General features: G+C 34.2%; 2 protein-coding genes across 2 annotated transcripts in view; one reads left to right on the top strand and one right to left on the bottom strand.

Annotated features, from left to right (window-relative positions):
- The window catches only part of LOC124367967 (troponin C, isoallergen Bla g 6.0101-like), a 30,926-nt gene extending 19,385 nt beyond the window's left edge, over positions 1 to 11,541 (bottom strand). The window contains exon 1 of the mRNA XM_046825204.1: positions 11,410 to 11,541. The gene's annotated coding sequence lies outside the window, so the exon portion shown is untranslated. The remainder of the gene's footprint in view (positions 1 to 11,409) is intronic.
- A 149-nt stretch (positions 11,542 to 11,690) lies between these two features.
- LOC124368342 (G-protein coupled receptor Mth2-like) overlaps positions 11,691 to 21,275 on the top strand; it is a 57,647-nt gene continuing 48,062 nt past the window's right edge. The window contains exon 1 of the mRNA XM_046825618.1: positions 11,691 to 11,930. Coding sequence (XP_046681574.1) covers positions 11,882 to 11,930 — 49 coding nt within the window. The 5' untranslated portion in view covers positions 11,691 to 11,881. The remainder of the gene's footprint in view (positions 11,931 to 21,275) is intronic.

Here is a 21,275-nt window from a genome sequence, read left to right as displayed (position 1 = left end):
CTCAGTGTTGCCAAATGTATCAATTAAGCTTTAGTCTATAGTTTAGTTTTTATGTATTGTGTATTGTGCGAACAGATAGACAGACATAAATAACTTTTTCCAGCCCCACTTCCTAGTATCAGCTAATAATGCCTAAAATGCAATATTAAACTGAAGAAAGGTTAACAGTCAAGATACATAGCGATGAACCACTAACACTAATCTGCACAAGAGAGGAATGGTGTTAGATCCATAATAAGTTAAGTAAAACAAACAAAACACTTATGCATAACATGAGAAAGCGCATGCGCACTAAACGATAGCAATGCGCTAATAATCTCGTCGCAGTTAAATGCAACAATCAGCTGATTATTAAACAGCTGCTACCCAACGGAGGGTAGAGGGTTTGACGCAGCGTTACGTAACTATAAAACCCCTCCAATTAATTGCTCGAATTCGTTCAAGAATTCGCCCGTTTCCCGCCCAAATATATGAAAGTTCCTGTCCTTCTCCCATAAAAAAGCAAACGGAACGAGGTCTGAATTCTCCACATAAATGCCAATCTAAATGGTAAAGAAGCTTGTGTCAAGTTTCAGCCAAATGTTGACAGTAAAATAGAACTTTAAGAAACGTTGTGGGTAAACATTGTCTCTGCCACAAATCCAAATATTCAGGTTGGTAAAACAGAATGACTCAGCGATCAACCATGGTAGGAGACAGGCAATGTGTTGCTGGTAACATGTTCAGAGAGGCTTGCGGCTCGGCGACTGATGTAACAAGCAAGCAGTCGCCGCTAGTGATGGGAGAATCGAACACTTAAAAGAATAGAATCTTAAAGAATCGAATACTTAAAAGAATCTAACACTTAAAAGAATCGAATAGTTATAAGAATTGAATACTAAAAGAAATCGAATACTTTAAAGAATCTAATACACTAATCGAATACTTAAAAGAATCGAATACAGTTTATTCAAAAGCACCCTTGTATTCGAATACTTTATCTGCGTTGAGGATTTTGTAAGGGACAAGAGTAGACTTGTCTTCCTTCCCGTAATCCATTGTTTCTTGGTTATTTGGGATTGCCCTGTCAAAAGGGGGGGGGAATCCTTTACGTTTTTGTGCCTCAATTAATTACTTCTTCAAAATTATGAAGCTCCCCTTAATTATTCCTTTCATAGTCGACACACACACACACGCACGCACGCACGCACACACACACACACACACACACACACACACACACGCACGCACGCACGCATGCACGCTGTATTCGAATACTATTCGATTCTGTATTCGATTCTCCCATCACTGCGGCCGCAAGTGGGGTCTTTAGTCAGACAAAAGTCAATTTTGTGAATGTTACGGAAGGAAGAAAGTAAGTGTAGTTTTTAATTGACAGATATTCAAGTGTTAAGTTATGTTAACTGGGTGTCATCACCACTGAAAACTCCACAGCTAGTCTAGTCGTGGGGTTCCACTCAGCGACCAAGGGGGTACGAGGAAAGTATTCCTTGATGATAGCTGTTTCCACAGGTCAAACACTTGCATGGCCAACAATTATTGGAAGCCACTATTTTCAGAGCTGTGTCATTTAATCGGGAAATTACTCTGGATTATGTTTTTTCTTCAATTAATTGAAGTTGCGTTATGTAAAACTTACGAAAATGGAATTTTGTCCAGATTTAATTATCCCAAATAAAAAAAATTAGTTTTGTTATAATTTCAGATTTTCCCCCAACAATTATTTCAGGCTTGTATTTTAGACAAAGCGGTCTACTTTTAGAGTATAAAACTTTTCGTTGGGATTTTTTATGATGGCCTAAAACTTGACATATGAAGAGACACATCTCTGCATAAAACTTTTGGTGGGAAATGTTTGATGTAAGACTACAATTTCTTTCGCTTAGTTGGCATTTAAATATAGGGATGCTGGAAAGTCTTGAGACGGTCTAATACTACGTTTACTCGTAAACGATCAAACATAAAACTTTGTACAGTGACATAGAGCATAAAACTGAACTTTTTGCAAACAGGAGCTCTTCACCACCTCAGTGGGGTGGCCCGTAAGGAGTCGGTGAAAATATTAAATGTAAGCATAGGTCGCTGTGCATACTACTTTAAAGGTCTCAATTAGTAGAACACCATGCAGCAAATTAGACCTCAAAAGGTTAACCCTAAACTAAATGGAGGCGTTCTAAAGTTTAAATACTGATCTTAAGTGCAAGTTGAAGAATGGCTTAATTTTATTGTAACAATTTTTAGTAGTTAGTAACAATAGCAATACAAAATTGATAATTTGAAATGGAACTAATTAACGCAACTTCCTAAATTTACTGCTGAATTTATAGTTAACTTCTAAAATCTTCGAACCGCCACCATTTTGTAACGGATAAAGCTTTTGAAGTGCGGTTTGCGGCTATTCAAGCCGCAAACCGCACTTCCGGTACTTCTTTACTTGAATAGCCATTTAAAATAGTGGAGTATATCAACCTATGCTTACATTACAACTTATCTATTGATTACTCGTGAACTGTTCCCATAGAAGAATAGCAAGATACTAAATATATTTTGATGTAGGAGTTTGTGTAGAGTAATCACGTGTGAAGTTATGTAGTTTCATCTCATATGGTTACAATAAAACTAAACCATTCTTGGACTTGCACACAAGACAGCATTGACACTTTCGTGTATCATTATATTGAGGTCTAATTTATGGCATGGTTTTCTACTAATTAAGACTTTTAAAATGATGTGCCCATCAACCTATGCATATTTTAAGATTTTCAACTGACTCCTTACGAACCATCCCCCTGAGGCAATGAAGAGCTACTAATTGCATAAAAAGTTCAATTTTATGCCCCATATCACTGTAAAAAGTACGTTTGTACGTTTCCGAGTAGAGAAGATATTAGACCGTTTCGAGACTTTTCAGCATCGCTTTATGTAGTAAAACACAAGATGGTTTGATATTTCATTTACTAATTACTTTTCAAAATCTATGTTTAGGGTATCAAACAAATGAAACATAGAAATTATAGCCGTTTTAAATTGGTTTTTTACGCACAGAGATAATTTTAAATACGGCTTCCCTTAGTAAAGTAATCGTAACTATTTGCAGTAAAAACTAGTTTGTCATAAAAAACACATATCCTTTATTACACGTAGCGCGGATCATCTATACAATGAAATACTCACAAAAATATCTCGAGGTTCACCAATAAGTATTACTATTGCTTAAGTGTAAACTGCCCTCTTGAGAGCCATGCTTAAGAGATACCGCGAATTATACCGCTTAGCGCGCTACGGGGAAATTACGATCGGCGATATATACCGCTTAACGCGTACGAAGGGTTAACTTTACTATTCTTCAGATGGAGAGAAAGATTTAGAAATACAAAAGCATGATCTGACTCTGTACTATGCAATTTTATTATGCCACTATCCACATATTTATATTTATTTTTATTATTAAATATTATTACAATAAGTTTATGGAGCAACATTTTTCTTTCTTTTAGTTCCAGGTAGCCGTTTGGCTTTTTCTTATTTTGTATGTGAAGATTTATCCCAAACGGGCCTTTGTGCTTAGAGGATATTCCTAATTATTTTACACTTTATTTTATTTTAATTTTTAATCACTTAATTTTTATATTTTTACTATTTAAACATGATATTTTGAATGTTAATAAAACAAATTTATTTTCGTAAATGCTATTTAATGTATATAAAAATATGTGTGTGAAATAAATTTCAATTTGAAATTTACGTTTATAAAGTTATATAGATATATTACATTCATAACGTTATTATTGTTTTGTACGAGAGATACGATTTCATTAGTTTTTTTAGGTAATAACCTTAGCATCATAACTTTAAAAGTCGGGTTGTAGTCTTTAATTTTGAGATTATCATATCTGAAACATAAGTAGTTTTTTAATTATTAACAACTAAAACACCTCCTCTGTTATCATCAAACACTTTTAGTAAAATATGCCGTATTGTATTTGATCATTGATTATTCCGTGTTTTAATTAAGTATACAAAATTACATTACCAGATACTTTGGTATTATTTGGAGGCGACCATGTTTGGAACAGTTTTTCTTACTGGAAACCTACAATAACTGTATTATTAGAAAGAACAGAATTTATTTGGCTTAATACCGTATTGTATTTGATCATTGATTATTTCGTGTTATAATTAAGCGTACAAAATTACATTATCAGATACTTTGGTATTATTTGGAGGCGACCATTTTTGGAACAGTTTTTTTACCGGGGACCTACAAAACCTACAATATTTGAAAGAACAGAATTTATTTGGCTTAATGTAAAAATCACGTCATTATGACGATCGGTTCTTGTTTTCCGCCCCCCCCCCAGAAAAGAAGCGATGACGTTGAAAAGGAGTCCGCTTGGTCACTACCTACCATTCCTCATTACACGATGTAAGTAGGTTTAGATTGCGTTATCATAAATATGTTACTAGTAGTACCAGAGTTAAAGATGACCTTTATGAGCGCTCACGTGATCTGGGCTTAGACTTGGGTACTATTTAGAGAAATGTTTTACCAGAAGTCTGCGGGGTGGCGTCGATAGCCGAAGCCCACACTGATGACCCGTGGATTTTCCGTTCGGTAATTTCCCGACCTAATTTGCCAGCGCTCCAAGCGGATTTTTGAAACATCGTACTGCGATTTCTGGCCTGTGGTAGAGCGCACCCTTAAGTCCCAGATCGTCCAACTTTTCCGACTTCAGATCACATGAGTACTCGTTAACTTGTTATATTTTGAATACGTACGTATGTTTTATGTAACTACTCATGTAGCCTATAGCAAACAGTAGATAGGGACAAAATGGCATCCTTCTCTCCGACATCGCTTCCTTTTGGGAGGTAGAAAACAAGAACCGATCGTCAAAATGACTTGTAATTTTCTCAGTAAATCAAATAAATCCTGATCTTTCTTCTAATTTAGTTTTGAAAGATTTCCGGTAAGAAAAACTCTTCCAAAAACAGTGGCTTCCGAATGATATCAAAGTATCCTAACCTGTCTATTCTTCTAGAACGAAAAATTTGAAACAAACCTACAATCTCCGTAAAAAGTGTTAAACAACATGGTTTTTCTAACAGGATCGGTGATAGTTAGAGTAGTGTTAGTATATTATAATATGATAATTAGTACTAGATTATATAGTTATTGGGGTTTCCACGTTAGATATTATCAACAATTTCCTGTAAAAATTGTCCCCTTTATGTTTTGCTGTCCCTTTTATAGTGTGTGACCCTCTTTTTAAATGTGGAACAAGTCTTATACAAGCTTATAGGACTATCTATATGAAAGAAGCGTTATTATTGAATTTGTCTTGTTTTTATTACTACTAGGATATATATATATATATATATATATATATATATATATATATATATATAAACTTTTCTTTTGTATTTTAAGTTTTGAATTCATTTTAACATGTAGATTTTTACTTTAAGCTCATTTTATTTTGTATAGGCTAAGAAATGTTGTTATTATCGTTATATTACATATTTATTTATTCCATATATTTACAGGTAGAGCAGTGAATCCCTTTCGACACCTAGTAGCATCGGTCCTTCCGTTATTTAAATTATAACTTAATAATTTACCGAAATTGAATCAAACTATTGTTAATTTACTGTATATAATATTATGAGGTTGAGTGGTAGAGAGTGCTTGATTGCCCTACAACTCCGCCTCTTTAATAAAGGCATTTATCACTTCATTTTTGTTCATTCATTTAATTTCATTTTTATAACACCAGTTTTAATGTAATTATCCCACAACCAATGAGGGAAAAAGTAACATTTTGAGTCAACATTACGGATAAAATTATTTAGTCCTGGTAATCCAGGAAATACTGGGTTGTATGCTGAATGTGTGCGGAAACATGTCAGATGTGTTTGACATAGATAGAGTGTATAACAAGTGTCGAGCGATGGTGTGTGATTGTCTCATTACGTTGCGATTGTATTTATATTTAATAAAGTATACAACAATGCACACCACAAGAAGAAGCAGCAAACAATTCAAAATGATTTACACTTATGGGATGCTAGTAGTCATAGTAGTTAATATTAATAAATCACATTAATGAAGGTAAGCCTCCAGGAAATAAAATAAAATATTAATAAAATATCTTAACCATTATAGTACTATCTAGATTAGGGAAAGCATTGTCCTGAAATTAAACATTAGATAGAAAATGCGTTGTTTTTTAACTCCAACTAATTTATAGATAATTCATGAATATTTCGGTGTCAGGTTATTTCATTATTATTTACCCTTAGCAATAAACTTGGTATCAAAATATTAATTACGAAAGTAATCCATATTTAACTACACTTTTCATACCATCTTCCGTTGATGAGTTATTACAATTAGAAAATTGTGTAGGGTCGTCATTTTAAAAACTGATATAACCAGACATCCCCCTCTCAAGCAGTATCATGGGCTCTAATTTTAACATACTCCCTGTCTTCCAGCGACTTCTCAACCCATCAACCCAGACTTCGTGTTATTTTTAGTACCCAAAGCACCCTATTCGGCCCAGCCCAGCCTTTTATACACTGTCGAAATGCATACAATTATATAGACACCAGCCCACTGTTGCCGGCCCAGCCTTTTATTCATTTTCGAAATGCTTGCCATTAAATAGACACCCGCCCACTCCGGTCGGCCTAGCCTTTTATTCATTTTCGAAACGCTAGCCATTAAATAGACACCCGCCCATTCCGGTCGGCCTAACCTTTTATTCATTTTCGAAACGCTAGCCATTAAATAGACACCCGCCCATTCCGGTCGGCCTAACCTTTTATTCATTTTCGAAACTCTTGCCATTAAATAGACACCCGCCCACTCCGGTCGGCCCAGCCTTTTATTCATTTTCGAAATGCTTGCCATTAAATAGACACCCGCCCACTCCGGTCGGCCCAGCCTTTTATTCATTTTTGAAATGCTTGCCATTAAATACACACCCGCCCACTCCGGTCGGCCTAGCCTTTTATTCACTGCCAAAATGCTTGCCATTAAATAGACACCCGCCCACTCCGGTCGGCCTAGCCTTTTATTCATTTTCGAAATGCTTGCTATTAAATGGTCACCCACCCACTCCGGTCGGCCCAGCCTTTTATTAATTTTCGAAATGCTTGCCATTAAATAGACACCCGCCCACTCCGGTCGGTCTAGCCTTTTATTCATTGTCGAAATGCTTGCCATTAAATAGACACCCGCCCACTCCGGTCGGCCTAGCCTTTTATTCATTTTCGAAATGCTTGCTATTAAATGGTCACCCACCCACTCCGGTCGGCCCAGCCTTTTATTGATTTTCGAAATGCTTGCCATTAAATAGACACCCGCCCACTCCGGTCGGTCTAGCCTTTTATTCATTGTCGAAATGCTTGCCATTAAATAGACACCCGCCCACTCCGGTCGGCCCAGCCTTTTATTAATTTTCGAAATGCTTGCCATTAAATAGACACCCGCCCACTCCGGTCGGTCTAGCCTTTTATTCATTGTCGAAATGCTTGCCATTAAATAGACACCCGCCCACTCCGGTCGGCCTAGCCTTTTATTCATTTTCTAAACGCTTGCCATTAAATAGACACCCACCCACTCCGGTCGGCCTAGTCTTTTATTCATTGTCGAAATGCTTGCCATTAAATAGACACCCACCCACTCCGGTCGGCCTAGTCTTTTATTCATTGTCGAAATGCTTGCCATTAAATAGTCAACCGCCCACTCCGGTCGGCCTAGCCTTTTATTCATTTTCGAAATGCTTGCTATTAAATGTTTACCCGCCCACTGCGACCAGCCCAGCCTTTTATGCACTGTCAAAATGCTTGCCATTAAATACACACACGCCCACTCCGGTCGGCCTAGCCTTTTATTCACTGTCAAAATGCTTGCCATTAAATAGACACCCGCCCACTCCGGTCGGCCTAGCCTTTTATTCATTTTCGAAATGCTTGCTATTAAATGGTCACCCACCCACTCCGGTCGGCCCAGCCTTTTATTAATTTTCGAAATGCTTGCCATTAAATAGACACCCGCCCACTCCGGTCGGTCTAGCCTTTTATTCATTGTCGAAATGCTTGCCATTAAATAGACACCCGCCCACTCCGGTCGGCCTAGCCTTTTTTTCATTTTCTAAATGCTTGCCATTAAATAGACACCCGCCCACTCCGGTCGGCCTAGCCTTTTTTTCATTTTCTAAACGCTTGCTATTAAATAGACACCCACCCACTCCGGTCGGCCTAGTCTTTTATTCATTGTCGAAATGTTTGCCATTAAATAGTCAACCGCCCACTCCGGTCGGCCTAGCCTTTTATTCATTTTCGAAATGCTTGCTATTAAATGGTCACCCGCCCACTGCGACCAGCCCAGCCTTTTATGCACTGTCAAAATGCTTGCCATTAAATAGACACCCGCCTACTCCGGTCGGCCTAGCCTTTTATTCATTGTGGAAATGCTTGAAATTTTATTGACACCCGTCCACGCGGCTGGTCTAGCATTTTAATAATAATCATATTAATAATATTGTATTTGTTTAAGTTATATTACAACTAAACACATCAAGGTAAGAATAACTATTAAAAAAAACATGAGTTACAGGTTAATGTTTACACTGATGATGGTTTAATACCGAAACACATGTCTGCAATAAAATAATTTTCTTAAAATTAACTCCACATAGGAAGAAATATACAACGAGGATGACTTGGATGTTGCATATCTGAGCAAGGCGTTCGAGAGCATAGCATACTGGTCGGAGTCTTGTGTAGATGACAGCTACATGAGATTCCCAGATGGGCATCCAAATGAAGCCCAAGAAATGTGGTGGCAGACAAAGTTTTCAATGAGCTGTTGTAGGTAAGTCCACTGCCTGGGAATATGTAACTGCTAGGTGTTTTAAGTATTGTGAAACGGATAAAGCCTGTCTTGGTTAGATTGAGAACAAGGCCATTTTTGAGAAACCATTCAAAAGCTTGAGCGAGGCTATTGTTGGCAGCATCAACTGCTGCTGACGCAGTAGACTCTGATGTTTGTAAAGTGCAGTCATCGGCGTACATGATAATCTTGCTATGGTTTATATTTTTGGGAAGATTATTTATAGAGATGACAACCAGATTGGTCCCAAAATAGAGCCCTGTGGTATACCGCACCTAATGACTTCCTCCTTTGAATGGTGAATACCTGTATTTGTGGATATTTCTACGACTTGTTTTCTGCCTCTTATACACTGTTGAAACGCATGCAATCAAATGGAAACCCACCCACTGTGGCCGGCCTAGACTTTTATACGCTGTCGAAACTCACCGGAATCATCTAAACAAAAATTAATAATAATCTTTATATGAAAACTTTTTATAAACATCTTCTTACTAAATAACAAAATCTTATATCACATCAGGGGATGATACACAAGAAGCAACGATTAAATGGGCTTACTCTACTGCTAATTCACTATCCATCTCCAATCAACAGTTACGAAGTGATCGATGAAATGACCAGAAGTGGAAATAGTAGGTTAGTGCTCTAATTGCGACTAATATTTAGTTAATTATTCATTTTCGCAAAGTTAAAATGATATAAATATATTTTAACTAATGATCTACACTGCTGTTTTTCTTGCCTTACTCATCTATTCAAAAGAGTTTGAGGCTCTAGAAAAACTACAACACTTTATGTATGTTTATTTGGACATAAGACAACTACTTTGCTTCATCATAAAAGAAATAAAAACATAAGTATAAAAAAAAATTAATCGAAGTTTTTTCGATTATGAAAAGTGTTAAAATTAGTTTGAAACCCTCTATGTAGTACCATGTTGATCAAACATTTCCCCCAGGTGGATACCCCCTCCTGGTTTTGGACCCACCCCCCCCCGAATAAAATTCCTGGCTACGCCACTGGTTGTCTGTGACGTGTCGGCATTCTGTAAATCCCACACTCACCTCTTCGCAGCATTACGTGTTCTTTCTCAAGTGGGTAGCGGGACAAAGCAAGTCAACGTCCGAGAATGAAAGTGTTAATATGCTAATTAATGATAATTGCACCTTTGACGAACATTGCAGAATATTTTTGGTTCAAAGTTTGTTAATGGCGATGCAAGGTTTTTAAGGATAATAAGATTTCGGACATTGTCATCGTTATATGTTACAAAATGTATTAGCCTACACAACGTTTCGAGGATTTAGGTCTATCCTCTTCGTCAGGTGCAAAGAATTGGTACATGAAACAAGAAAGAAAAGAAGGTGATTGTTTTTCTTCACCCATTTATTTCTCTTCCCCTTTTCTTTCTTTTTTCCACGTACTAATTATCTTCGCACTTGACGAAAAGGATAGATTTCAATCGTCGTAACGTTGTGGTATAGACTACATTTTGTAATATATAACGAAGGAAAATGTCCGAAATCCTATTATCATTGTAGACTAGTTCATTAGATAATCCTGACCACACTGAAACCAAGTTACTATTTAATTTTGCCGTTTAGGCTACCAGTCGAATAGTACCAGGATATTAATTTCGGTCTATACTATATAAGAATACATACACAAAAAACAAGATGTATCACAGAAAATAAAGTTTAAAATAAAATTATTAAAATTACTACAGTTACAATTTCAACAGTTTTGGGCACAAAACTATTAATTGAAGACTGCCTTATTTCTAGAATTACCACATTACAATTTCATCAAAGAAACACATGGCCTTATTGATGAGGAACATTTTAAAACTTTACTTTAAATTAATTGTATGTAGCCTCTGATATAATTTCTAAGGAAGATTGTTATAACATTTTGATCCTACATGGTGATCTTAGAGCTCGTACGTTGTAGAATCAGGGATTTACCTATATATGTATACTGTAATCTGCTTTGGTTCGATTATTTTAAAACTAATTGCGGTTCTTGTTGAATGTTCTGTCTTTATAATAATATCGTATTGTTTGAAAGTGCATAACAGTGTTAATTAAATGAATTATAATCTCAGTAAAACAATGCGAAATCGATTGTTATGAAACTCAATGTACGTGAGGAACGCGTGAATAAATAAACAATATATACATTTTACAATTAGAATTAACTTTTAGATAATTATATACAACTTTGTTTAAATTTTATTATTGGTGCAACCCCACGACTTCATTTTATTTATATCGAGTTAAAGTATATACCGTGATAAGTTAAGCCTAGTTTTACGGTTGATACAGTGTTTTGTGATCACAGTATGATTATTCACTCCCAAAAAGCTCCTAATTTGTAAACGTATACGTGATCAAGACTATTAAAATAATTATATTGTTATGTTCGTTTACAAGCATCTGCATATAAATGTAATTAGCGAAGAAAAAAATGGCCGTCTATTAGAATTTTACCAGATGTTTACTTACTGAGAGACTGGCAGAACAATTATTGGAACCGCAATCTAAATTGTGATGAGTGAGGAAATGGTGGGGCGATTTCGAGCCAAAAATAAAACAACACCTGCCGCAAGCACAGAGGGAACAAGTGTAGTCATTATTTGTACTCGTGAATCATTACATCCTGTCAGACTGTCTCCAGATCGCCAACAGATTGCGCGGGAGAAATTTCACCGAATCTTGGAGGGAGAATCAGCTGTGCGACACCGTTATCGCCAATTCGCTCCCCTCTCTTTTTCTCTCGGTGTTGGTGTTAGCACCGTGCGACGTGCGAGTGTATGACGCAATATTTGATGTACAGAAGAGTGAGACTAGTTTAGTTTGAAGCCGGCCGGCTCCGTGCGAGGATATCGACAGCAGGCTGTACAGTTTTGAGTAGTTGTCAAAGGTTTCGTTCTTTTCTGTGAGCGCCATAGGGTTATTTATTTCCTATTCGCTGACAATGAAGGGGGTTTCAAGTACTTTGATGTTCTCTCTGGTCGTTTTAACAGGTACGTACTCACAATTTAAATATTTCTACCAGTAAAACTTGCTATTATTGTAATAATTGTATTACAACTTAAGGATTTAAATTTGGAAGGTTTATTATAGTCTAAACTGTCCTCTATAGAATACCCTAATTGCTTTCAGAAAATAATTATTTTAACTGTTGGTCTCAGAAGGAGCTGAAGACCTTATCAGTGATTAAGAGGTAGGTAGGATGACACATTTCAAATGCGATTTCCCAGAGGATAATAGTACAATATTAATCCTACTGCCCCACCTTTATGTTATTCTGTTAAAACAAAATGTTAAAGACTTATTTTTTTTTACTTATTCTATGTTTAGTAAATTGAATAACTAACTACACAGGATTGCGTCATACTTTGAAGAAGAAGAAGAAAGGGGGGAGGGTCATGGAGGTATGGAATATTCTCCTATAAACAAAAACCGGGTTCTTTATAAAAAAAAACTATAATATCACAAAATAATTTTATTTTTTAATATTTTTACTTATTTTTTTGATCTTTTAGGAACAGTAGGTACACATTAGCTAATCCACTCTTATAGGTAGTAGAGCTTTGGCAAGAACACTAATTAACATAAAATAACAAAGTTACCATAAAATTAAATTTAGGAATATAAAAAATGGGCTTACATTAGAAAATTTCAGAATTTATTTAAATTTCATTTTTCAACCAAATTAACATTACCAAAAAATTCATATCCTTTTCTGTGTCCATATCACTGGAAAGGGTATTCAATTTGTAAATAAATCTTGTAAAATGTGTATCATTATCTTCAATAATGAGTGAGTTATACAACATTTAAGAAACTAATGTCACACTGTTTTCGGAAGCCATGTCAACCAAAAATGTTTGTATGTGAGTTCTAGATTGATTTTCGTTAAAGTCAATTGATCGGAAGTGTGCTGTAACAATTTATTTTGAAAAGAACAGTTATTCACAAACAATTTAATATAACATTAGTTAAAAAATATAAAGTTTTTTATTTTTGGTGATTTTTTTTCCCAAACGTCTAGTAAAATCGGATGTTGGCACTTTTAAAACTACTTTTGACGCCTGGTAAAATCGGGGATTGGCATTCAAAGGGCTAGAAATGTTCATTTTGCAGTCAAGCATCCTCCTGACTGAAATTAAAGATATTTTTCATTTTCAGCAACCATGGCACCCCAGAAACTAAAAGCACCATAATTTGAAAATGTGTATGTTTGGATTTGTACAATGCAACACCAAAGGTGGATCCTGGGAAGAGGCCATGGCCCCCTCCAAGATTTTGATAAAAGACATTTTTATGAAAAAAACCTATCTGACTCCTTTATTATAATTATTCAAAAGATAAAATTAACAAACTTAACGGCTTGATCAACCAAACAGAGTGTGAGGAAAAGTTTCTTTCTAAACATTTTGCTTTTTGTTGTATCTAAATCCGAAATGACCTGTTATAGTAAAGATACTGGTAAACTAAAACCAAGCTCTCTTCTGAAAATCATTGCTGGATCTGCCTTTGTGAAACCTTCACCTATGTACATAGCTTTCATAAATTTGAACTAAGTGTGCTTTATAGTGCTTACACATGTCAAATAAGCTCATTAATCAGTATGTTTGACAATAGCAGCCGTTAGTATTAGTACAAATATGTTATCTCTGCTATATACACCTAAAATGAAACTTGCAGAAACTACAGCCAATTTTAAATAAATTTAATGGTTGATTGATGTATTGTTTGCATCCTTCATAACAATATATATTAGTGAGTGGGAAACTGTCTTAGTACCAGTTATCCTAAATGACTTACAGTGCAGTCTCTATAATCCGGCCGTGCGCTAATAGGCGGTAAGTTTACATATTGATTTTCAAATTTTTTGTACTGTATCCTTCCGTTGTTTATTTCACAGCCAGATTAGGCATACTGTACTGTTTGTTTATTACGTTTTATTGTGTATTTAGTTATTTTCCAATTGTACTTTTGCGTTCTACTTATGTTAAACTATACTTTAACTGGTTTCTAATAAATTTCAATGTACATTTGTATGTTTTTTGTACGTTTTTACCGATACATCCATTAATCCGGCAATTTCGGTAATCCGACACTACCCACTCCCGATATACTGCCGGATTAGCGAGATTGCACTGTACTGATCATGGTGACTGGAATCAGGGATGAACATCACAAATCGTAAAATTTGGAATATTGTTGGTAGTTTTGGGTAGTGGAATATTGAGAGATGGCTCTCTCTTGAGAATCACAACTTTTGGGGAATTAGCAAGAAAAATAATTTTCTTCAGCTTTAAGATAAGCAAATAATTAAACCAAATATTTATGTCGTTGAAAGTGTCCAGGTGCAGCACATCCTTTACAACCCACCGAGAGGTTCGTGTTAATAGATTTTATGCTTAACAAGGGAAAAGCAAAGGGAAGGGCTAAACTTCAGAGATATGTTGATGAAGACACAAAAGGAGCTGAGATTCATGTTTACAAAGGCAGCAGTACTCGTGATCTGAATGCTAACCAGCGTAGATGGCCTTCCATTTGTTTTGCAGTTTTGAAAGCCTCATACAAAACTTTCGGTTTTGTGTAGAACCGTATCTTGTTTGTACAAATTAAGAGTAAATAGTTAAGCCATTACTTGAATATTTAATGGTTGGAAATTCTAAGTATTTTTGCTGGATTTTCTCAAGATGATGTAAGTTTATACCGGACATATCTCAAGTTGTAAATGACCGCCAACGATTATTAGAAGTCAACATAAGGCGTACTGTTGCATAAATTGTTTTACAAAATTCACCCTTTCAGAAATGGATCCCTTAAAAGCACCCTAAGCACCTTGTAATGGGGATTGCATCACTGCAGTATGAGTACAAATAATCCCTAAATTTCGTAATCGTAATCACGTAAATATAGAGTCAGAGATATCACGTATCTAGGCTTCAAACTTTCTTTTTCCCAAAAACTATACATCACAAAAGAAAAACATAAGATATTAACTAATTTTCACTTCTCGTACAGTTTGTTGGTCCAGTATACAGTAGCTGAATTCCACTATTAAAAATAAAGTACTGTTTATTTTAAGGAATAATTTCTCTTCGATTCTTTAAACTATCCAAAGAGTTAATGGCCAAAAATGAATTTTGTAATTGTGAAAACTATAAAAAATATGTATTTTTTTTAATAAAGTAAAATGCTGACCCAAAAACTATTTAATTGTTGGATAGAAATATTTTGGAATGATCCTTTTTCAATAGTTATTTAACAAAAATTGTTATTTTGACACCTAGACAACATCGTAGCAGTTTATTTACTTTCAGTTTCAGGTACTTCCTGAATTAAAAAATATATATAATTAATTAGATACTTCCTCAATAATATTCTTTGACTGTGTAATTTATTTCTTATTATAAGTGGCATGAAACATATAACTTTATTTGACTTCTCTGCCATTCAGTGTAAGGAATGCTATACAAAAAGTAGCTTATTCGGGGATGTTGAACTTCTCCCTTACAGATACTGTTATCAGTAGCAAAATGTTATACTAAGCCCAGATGTCTTTGGGAATGTAGAACTCCTCCCTTATAGATACTGTTATCAGTAGCAAAATGTTATACTAAGCCCAGATGTCTTTGGGAATGTAGAACTCCTCACTTATAGATACTGTTATCAGTAGCAAAATGTAATACTAAGCCCAGAGTCTTTGGGAATGTAGAACTTCTCCCTTATAGATACTGTTATCAGTATCAAAATGTTATACTAAGCCCAGATGTCTTTGAGAATGTAGAACTCCTCCCTTATAGATACTGTTATCAGTATCAAAATGTTATACTAAGCCCAGATGTCTTTGAGAATGTAGAACTCCTCCCTTATAGATACTGTTATCAGTATCAAAATGTTATACTAAGCCCAGGTGTCTTTGAGAATGTAGAACTCCTCCCTTATAGATACTGTTATCAGTAGCAAAATGTTGTAATAAGCCCAGATGTCTTTGGTAATGTAGAACTCCTCCCTTATAGATACTGTTATCAGTAGCAAAATGTTATACTAAGCCCAGATGTCTTTGAGAATGTAGAACTCCTCCCTTATAGATACTGTTATCAGTAGCAAAATGTTGTAATAAGCCCAGATGTCTTTGGTAATGTAGAACTCCTCCCTTATAGATACTGTTATCAGTAGCAAAATGTTATACTAAGCCCAGATGTCTTTGAGAATGTAGAACTCCTCCCTTATAGATACTGTTATCAGTAACAAAATGTAATAAGCCCAGATGTCTTTGGTAATGTAGAACTCCTCCCTTATAGATACTGTTATCAGTAGCAAAATGTTATACTAAGCCCAGATGTCTTTGAGAATGTAGAACTCCTCCCTTATAGATACTGTTATCAGTAGCAAAATGTTATACTAAGCCCAGATGGCTTTGAGAATGTAGAACTCCTCCCTTATAGATACTGTTATCAGTAACAAAATGTTATACTAAACCCAGATGTCTTTGGTAATGTAGAACTCCTCCCTTATAGATACTGTTATCAGTAGCAAAATGTTATACTAAGCCCAGATGTCTTTGAGAATGTAGAACTCCTCCCTTATAGATACTGTTATCAGTATCAAAATGTTATACTAAGCCCAGATGTCTTTGAGAATGTAGAACTCCTCCCTTATAGATACTGTTATCAGTATCAAAATGTTGTAATAAGCCCAGATGTCACTGTAGTAATGTGTGCAAGATTTGCAATAAAAATGCATGGTGTAAAACTAAGTTTTCAATGAATCTCTTATAATTTTTATGTAGCTTGCAAACAATGCCACCAAGTTGGCCTATTTTGTTGCAATCCATAAAAGTTTAATTTAGCCTTTTATCTGTAAGATTTTCTTATGTCAAATCAGAAGAGGTAATTTGTATATATAAAAATCTGTTCCAGAGTACTTTCTACAGTAGTATGGAATTGTGTATCATTGCTATAAGTTCATTTGATCTATTAACGCTTAAAAAAGTTAGTTTTTCCCAAATTAGATTTTTGAAAGATAAAGTAGGTAGGTACCGGTAGTTTTAAAAAGTGTTAGAACAAAATAAAAATATTATTTTTAAGCATTATATAACAATAATTTCTTAAAAGTCAGAGAGAATTTGAACATGTAGTCTGTTTTTGTACAAACTTGTGCCAGAAAGGTCATTTTTACAAAGTTTTAATTTCACAAATGCAGACTATCAAATGAAACATATTATTTGCCTGAAGGAAGTAATTAAGCGTAATGTACTATTTAGTGGTGATAAGAATTAGTAACCTCTTATCAAAATGGTTACCTCCCACAGAAGGTAGATATTCAAAAACCACAATTATTTCTGCTGAAAACCAAATATAATTATTATCACAATTAATCTACTAATCAATTTTAATTTGTTTTATGGCATACTCCCTCAATCAAATCATATATTGCCGTTGATCACATTTGAATAGGCATTTTTATAAACTAAAATGATAAAAGAGAAATAAAATATATTGTCATAGTATAAAGTTATAAAATATGAAAGTACATTTATGCAGTAATGATATAAGTACTCTGCGTAAGACAAGTCAATGTAGAATCAACTCCAAACAGTAAATCTACACCACAGTTGAGAAATCCAACTACTGTATAAAATGTATTACTTTACAGACAATTCAACAGCTTACTTTCAAACTAGTAAGAGTTACTGCTTGAGCAGACTAATCCAATTTGTTAAAAAAAAATTTACACAATTTATCTTATGAAATGAACAAATTTTAGTTAATGTATGCTGAGGAATATTGAGCTGAAACTTATTTCTTGTATTACGGTATGTATTTGTGTCTTATCTTGTATAGCGGTATGTATTTGTGTCTTATCTTGTATTACGATATGTATTTGTGTCTTATCTTGTATTACGGTATGTATTTGTGTCTTATCTTGTATTACGGTATGTATTTGTGTCTTATTTTGTATTACGGTATGTATTTGTGTCTTATTTTGTATTACGGTATGTATTTGTGTCTTATCTTGTATTACGGTATGTATTTGTGTCTTATCTTGTATTACGGTATGTATTTGTGTCTTATCTTGTATTACGGTATGTATTTGTGTCTTATTTTGTATTATGGTATGTATTTGTGTCTTATCTTGTATTACGGTATGTATTTGTGTCTTATTTTTTATTACGGTATGTATTTGTGTCTTATTTTGTATTACGGTATGTATTTGTGTCTTATTTTGTATTACGATATGTATTTGTGTCTTATCTTGTATTAAGGTATGTATTTGTGTCTTATCTTGTATAGCGGTATGTATTTGTGTCTTATTTTGTATTACGGTATGTATTTGTGTCTTATCTTGTATAGTGGTATGTATTTGTGTCTTATCTTGTATTACAGTGTGTATTTGTGTCTTATCTTGTATTACAATATGTATTTGTGTCTTATTTTGTATTACGGTATGTATTTGTGTCTTATCTTGTATTACGGTATGTATGCAATGGTCAAAAGGGCCTGTTTTACAAATCAAACTCTCTTTGGAATCCAACAAATATCTCTCACAGATGTTGCATGACTCCTGAGAATCAGACCATAAGAATTATGGGATTGAAACAAACCAAAATATGTTGTTCTTAAATACTCTACCGTAACAATGTCTCTCAATTTTCAAATCATGTAACTAACCCTAAAAATCCTACAGTAGGAGTTTTTTAATGTAATCCGACCAATTTAATTTTGAATCAATTTATATGACAAGTAACTACTGATTAAACCTACTGAGTTTGAGCTGATAAGCTTAAAATAATATTTCGGTTTGTCTTGATTACAAAGGAAATTGTTGGAGGAAAACCAATTCAAGGCTTCACCTTCCAATGGCTTCAAGGCCATTCAAGATTTGTGAGACTATGATTACAGGAGAGAAGTGTCATCTGCATAAATAACAACACCCGCATATACATTTTGTGGCAAGTCATCAATTAAAAATATTGAAGAAAAATGGACCAAGTACTGAGCCTTGTGGAACTCTAGTAGTAACTTTCTCCACAATGATAGAGCCACAGATTCTTTATTATCAATTAAATTAAGGGAGTGATTTACAATATCCATAACAGCAGTTATTGTTGGCCGCCCATTTTTAAAGCCATATTGTGATTTGGTAAAAAGATTAAAAGTTTTGAAACAAAATGAAAGTTGCTTGTGCATTATAAACTAATTTTTGGAAAAAAAGGAACAATAGAAACAGGTTGATAATCCTGGGGTAAATGTCCGTTACCCTTTTTACAAATTGGAATAACTTTCAATATTTTGAGTAAATCCGAAAAATACTCAAACTCCAAACATATATTAAAAACGAATGTTAATGGTTCTTTAATGAAAGGAATAGTTTTTCGACCAAGTAATTTTTGCATCCAATAAAAATCTATACTTTTAGAATTTGAGAATTTTGCCCTAATCTTTTCTACTTCATCTGGCTCAACTGCTAACAAAAAAATTTCACAATGCCAACAAAGTTTCAGAATGTTTTATCTTCCTGTTAAACTCTAATAAATTGTTTGGAACCTTTCTTCTTAATAAATCTAATTGATATTTTGTAGTAATGGTAAGTAAAGAGTACAGAAAAGTTAGAACTCATACCTCTCTGGAAAACTGTTCACAGAGCAATCCGACCTAGGATGTACCAGAACATAGTGCATCACTAGAGAAATCTGTTGACCAATTGTAGTTATTAATTCAATGAGACTCGTAAATTTGAATCGTCTTTAAACAAGAATCGTAATGATTATTGGAAGTTTTTTCAGTTTATGTCAGAGCTATTGTATTTTGTTCATACATTAATAAGTGTAAATACATTAGTTTCATGTTTTAGACTCATAGCAAGCTAAAAATTGTTCAAACTTTTAGAAAATTATGTTATTTTTGTCTTTGAAAGATTTAACTGTAATACATTAAACTAATTTTCAGTTTATTCAGTATTGTTTCAACATGTTAGTTAACGTTTGTTTGATTAACCAGTATTCATTCATTCTTGTTTGTAACAAGGCTTATACAAACAAGTTATGACCTTCAGCATGACTGAGTATGCGTTAAAGCCTTCTGTATTTAAACAGTTACGGTAACCAAACGGATCCTGAATGAGTAAATGTAAATGCCACGTTGTGTAACAAACGAGCTCTAATTTTCTAACTTGTCGCTTTTAGTATTTCTGAACGCCAGACAAACTTACACAATAATTGTGGAAGATTGTGTATTTTTTTAAAAATATAAACAAATCTAAAAGCCATAGTATTCTTTTTTATTTTATTTAGTGATTTTAGATAAATATAATTTTTATGTTTTTGACAATTAAAACTCAAATAGGTAGTAGTACTTATTTATGGCTCAATGGCAGAAAAGGGGTTTGGGGACGACCCCCCCACTATTTGGTAGAAATAATGTAATCCTTTGATAAGTGAACTTTTATTTGTAACTTATCATTAAAACAGTTCTACATTTAATGAATTTTTAGTTTAATTTAAACATGTACATTTTTTTCGGAAATGAAAAACTGATAACTTTGGTGCGTTGTAGTGCCCAAACTATGAGAGTGGTAGGCAATCCACGCACACCAGCTTGTTCCTCACAAAACAGAGGAAGGGATATTGATGCGCACGCACTCCTTTTTCATCATTTGCTTTGTTGCCGTCAGCTACAAACATCGCCATTTCCGTGTTTGTAAAAAAAAAATAAAGGAACTTTGAGCGATCATCAAACTGTGAGTGATTTTTTTCTAGTTGCCACAATAGCATTTATTTACTCCATATCTTATGTTAAAACAACATACCAATTATTAAGATGATTGGACATTTATTTTAGAAGTTATAAATTTTAATGCTTCAAAAAACAGGTGTTTCCTCCAAAATTTTAAAATCACAAAAAAGTTCATATTTTGAAAGATTTTATACATAAAGTAATGAAAGTCACACCAAAATACTTTGTTTTCACTGCGTTAATGGGGAAATACATAGAGTTAGCCAATCTGCTGTTAGTATAGGGACACAAGTAGTATATCGCTTTATGTGGGGTGTCCCTAAACTTTCTGGCAACACTGTATGTATTAATTTAAGAATGATCAATATAAAGATTTTAGTACTACTCAATCCTAAGACCAAATGAAACTATTGGTGCAGCTATAAACCGAAAGAATAAACTATTATAGTTTTAACAAAGACAACAATTAAATTAATTAGCAAGCTTGTATAGAATAAAAAAATTAGCATAGTAAATAATTTAATCAGAAAAACTAATATATAAATAAAGTGTCCACCTCTTATCTCTTTCTTGAAGATTTGCTTGACATTTTCCAAAACACATAATTTA

This window comes from Homalodisca vitripennis, chromosome 8, assembly GCF_021130785.1.
Source record: "Homalodisca vitripennis isolate AUS2020 chromosome 8, UT_GWSS_2.1, whole genome shotgun sequence".
Classification (NCBI taxonomy): Eukaryota; Metazoa; Arthropoda; class Insecta; order Hemiptera; family Cicadellidae; genus Homalodisca; species Homalodisca vitripennis.
This window is presented reverse-complemented; position numbering and strand designations above follow the sequence as displayed.